General features: G+C 40.0%; 1 protein-coding gene across 2 annotated transcripts in view; it reads left to right on the top strand.

Moving 5' to 3' along the window:
* LOC116693756 (hyaluronidase PH-20) overlaps positions 1-2,448 on the top strand; it is a 7,264-nt gene extending 4,816 nt beyond the window's left edge. For both annotated transcript variants that reach the window (XM_032522984.1, XM_032522985.1), the window contains exons 3-4: positions 623-712; positions 795-2,448. In XM_032522984.1, coding sequence (XP_032378875.1) covers positions 623-712; positions 795-1,133 — 429 coding nt within the window. In that variant the 3' untranslated portion in view covers positions 1,134-2,448. The remainder of the gene's footprint in view (positions 1-622; positions 713-794) is intronic.
* The last annotated feature ends 1,110 nt before the right edge of the window (positions 2,449-3,558 follow it).

Genomic DNA, 3,558 nt, shown 5'->3' with positions numbered 1-3,558 from the left:
AGAGAGAGAGAGAGAGAGAGAGAGATACAGAGATACAGAGATACAGAAACATGACATGAAGTGGTGTAATGGACACACCTTTTTGTCACCTTTAGATACAATTTATGTCATGAACTATGTATGTGTTTTTGGTAAATAGGGCCTACAGATCTCTAATTGGCTGGCAGATGTCTGTTGTCCTAATGTAGAGCTTGAGGTATAGAGACAGCGCAACATGTCACACTTTGAAACCCACGCTGAGTGGAGAGGAAAACAATCAACACCACAATTTGCCACCAAGGGCTCAAAAGCTAGCTAAAAACATCAGATTTGAGTATGTCCGATGATTATTTTAGCACCATTTGTCTATCAGAGAGGACACATTAGCTGTTAGGAAGCTAATGTTAGCTAGGTGTTAGCAAGCTAAGGCACTTACAAACATCATACTGCAGAGCTTTCTTATTTATCTGATTTATTTAAGTTGCATCCTGTCAAATAGGCCTTAGCTTAACTGACAAATAAAGTTAGCCTTAAACCTTCAAATGTGATGATGTGTTGACTCTCTACCTATTACTATCAACACAGCAGTGTGCAAGGCTGTTCCCTGCTCTTCTCCGATTGGCTGTCTGTGTATTTTTTGCAGTTTGATCTGGTGAACACCATTGGAGAGGCCGCTGCTCTCGGCGCCGCCGGTGTCATTTCCTGGGGAGACATGAAGCTCACCGAGTCCGAGGTAGGCGGCCTGCATGACTCTGAGGTTTTCCTCTGAACTTAAATTTAACAGCCACTGGCCTAATATCCCAAAAATCCTGCAGGACTCTTGCTTCGGCGCTCGACGCCACCTGGAGCAGGTCATGAACCCGTACATCCTGAATGTCACCACGGCAACGCAGCTGTGCAGCAAGACGCTGTGCCAGGGCCGGGGCCGCTGTCTGAGGAAGCACTGGGACGACGACGTCTTCCTCCACCTCGACCCGCGCCGCTACCGGATCGAGCAGAAGTCGCGGGGGGGCCCGCTGGCTGTGAGCGGCGGCCTCTCGCAGGACGACGTCAACTGGTTCGACCGCAACTTCGACTGCATGTGCTACGGCGAGGAACCCTGTCGATCGGTCCTGGCCATCAACGTCCTCGACGAGACCCACACAGAATTGTAATATTATATATATATATATATAAATGTATGTGCTACATATAAAGTAAAAAAAAACTTATATTTACATTTATTACAAGGCTTTGTTGAATACTCAATTCTGATTGGTCAATCACAGCATTCTGTGGTCTGTTATTTCCGTATAGCAGACCGTTGCCATGGGCGGAGTTCAGATCATAGACTCTGGAGGACCATTTTCAAATCAATAAAATCGCTTCCATATCAATATTTTGTGTCAAATTATAGATTTCTTTAGTAAGTAGCCGTGTAAAAAGCGAGAACCCCTTCAGATTTGTCTCATGGTCGAGCATCACCCTGTCCGGGTTTACACAAAAACAATCGGCTCATTCTATAATACCCTTACGTATTGTCGCTGTTGGGCAGAAACCTCTTATCTTATCACCTCTTGTGTTTCCTCACTTCAGTTTTTGTTCATAAATCAATGCTATTGGCCACCCTTTGCCTGACTCTGCGTTTTACCAATATTTTATCAGCGATGAGGCAATTTTATCTGACTTGGTCTAAGGTAAACAGCCCATTAAGTGATAATATAATGTATGTATTTTCATTAATGTATAATATACAAATTACACATTTATCCAATTCTTTTATAAAAAAAAAACATGTTGTAAACATAGTGTATATGTTGAATATATTTTACTTATTTCTTATATTTCCTTCCTATTGGTATGTAGTATGGATTACATTACATTCAGCTTACTAGAGACTTGTCCCAACAGGGATTTGAACTCTAGTCTCTGGTGGAGTGTCAGTCGTCTTTCCTGCTGAGCAATCAATCAATATATGTTGATGATATTAAATATGTTAAATAGGGACGTAACCATGCACTCAACTCACGATTTGATGCGATGCACCATTTTAAGTTCCTCGTGATTTTTCTTCCTCGTGGCCTTTACATGTGGATATCGATTTTTGAGCGGTTCCCGATGCATCGTTACACCCCCTAATTTTAAAATAATCTGCTGTTCCTCCGTCCAGCAACCTCTCCCCGACCCAACGGCAGGTCAAACGATGCATTTACACGTGTTCATGAGTTGACGTCAGACGCTTGATGCTGTAATCCTCATTAATGAATTAATATGTGTTGATTAACCATCTGAGGACAAAAGATACACTGGCGAGTCCAAGTGATGTTTGGCAACACTCATATTCAAAAAGCAATGTTGCAAAATATCATTTTCGACAGTTATTTACTAATTTATTCATATATTACGCTACTTTGTGAACCCAAGACTTTTGTAAATTCATTTCAAACACCAAAACAATTGAGTTTAGGTTTGTTTTCACAAGAGATTTGAGCCTTTAGGGCTAAAGGATTTGAACAAATTGCTCTGAAACAAATATGTGCCTCACTTCACAGAAAGCTGAGTTTGTTTTCTCAACATTTTGATATACAGAAGATCGGGTTATATATAAATACCCTGAAAAGGTGAATTTAAAATGATATGCAGTATAGAAATGCCTCAGAGGGTTAATAAGCCTGACATCAAAAAGTAGGATCTCCCTTAAATTTAGAAGGAGGCCAAAAATTGAATTTGCTGCTTCTTACTCACTAAACTGATGAAATCTGCATTTATCTAGACAAAAATCAATCAAAGACTTATTTACTAATTCTGGTCTACGCGGTGGTCCGCTTTCATTTATAAATTATTCATTGTACTCATTCATCCATTCATTCATTCCTCATTCAGCCATTCGTTCATCCATTATTTTTCCAACATGGGTATTCATGGGTCTGTCGGTCTAGTTGTTTAGTTTTGTATGTATTCATTCAATAAACTTTCGTATTTAAAGAACATGGTTTGGTGAATTGTGTGTATGAAATATTTGGTCCCTATTCATGAGGAAGATGAACTCTGTAGCAGCCTTCAAATTATGAGACTACATTAATGAATTAATTAATCAAATGTTCTGTTTTTTCCAATGGGTGCTGCTCATGTAAATTATTTAGCTGAACATTTTTTTGTAGTTGTAACTAAAACAGGGTGATGGAGGACCCTGAAGTTAGTCTCCATGGAGACAGCTGGTTTTCTTCCTGTTGGCGGAGTTGGGAAGCTTAGATGGAGTCAGCGATTTAAACATTTTGTTGTAGCTGTGCTGAGTTCTGCCAAAATTCCTTCCAAACATGAGAGAGATTAAAGATGGCTGCCAAGCAGAGGGACATTTGTTTCCAATTTATTTTAAAGCAGGACATTAACATCCAAAGTTTATCCTGAAGGGAAAATGAAGTGTTTCTTCTCATTATAAAATGCAATAAGAGCACTAAAGTGAAAAAAAAAAAGATCAAATAAGCCTGTGAGGGTCTTTGTATTTTATTTTTAGCTGATCTCTCAGTGTGTTAGTGGGAACTGAATGCACCCTGTGTGTGTGTGTGTGTGTGTGTGTGTGTGTGTGTGTGTGTGTGTGTG

This window comes from Etheostoma spectabile, chromosome 8 (assembly GCF_008692095.1).
Source record: "Etheostoma spectabile isolate EspeVRDwgs_2016 chromosome 8, UIUC_Espe_1.0, whole genome shotgun sequence".
NCBI classification, from domain to species: Eukaryota; Metazoa; Chordata; class Actinopteri; order Perciformes; family Percidae; genus Etheostoma; species Etheostoma spectabile.
Note: the sequence above shows the minus strand (reverse complement) of the source record. Positions and strands in the feature narration are given on the sequence as shown.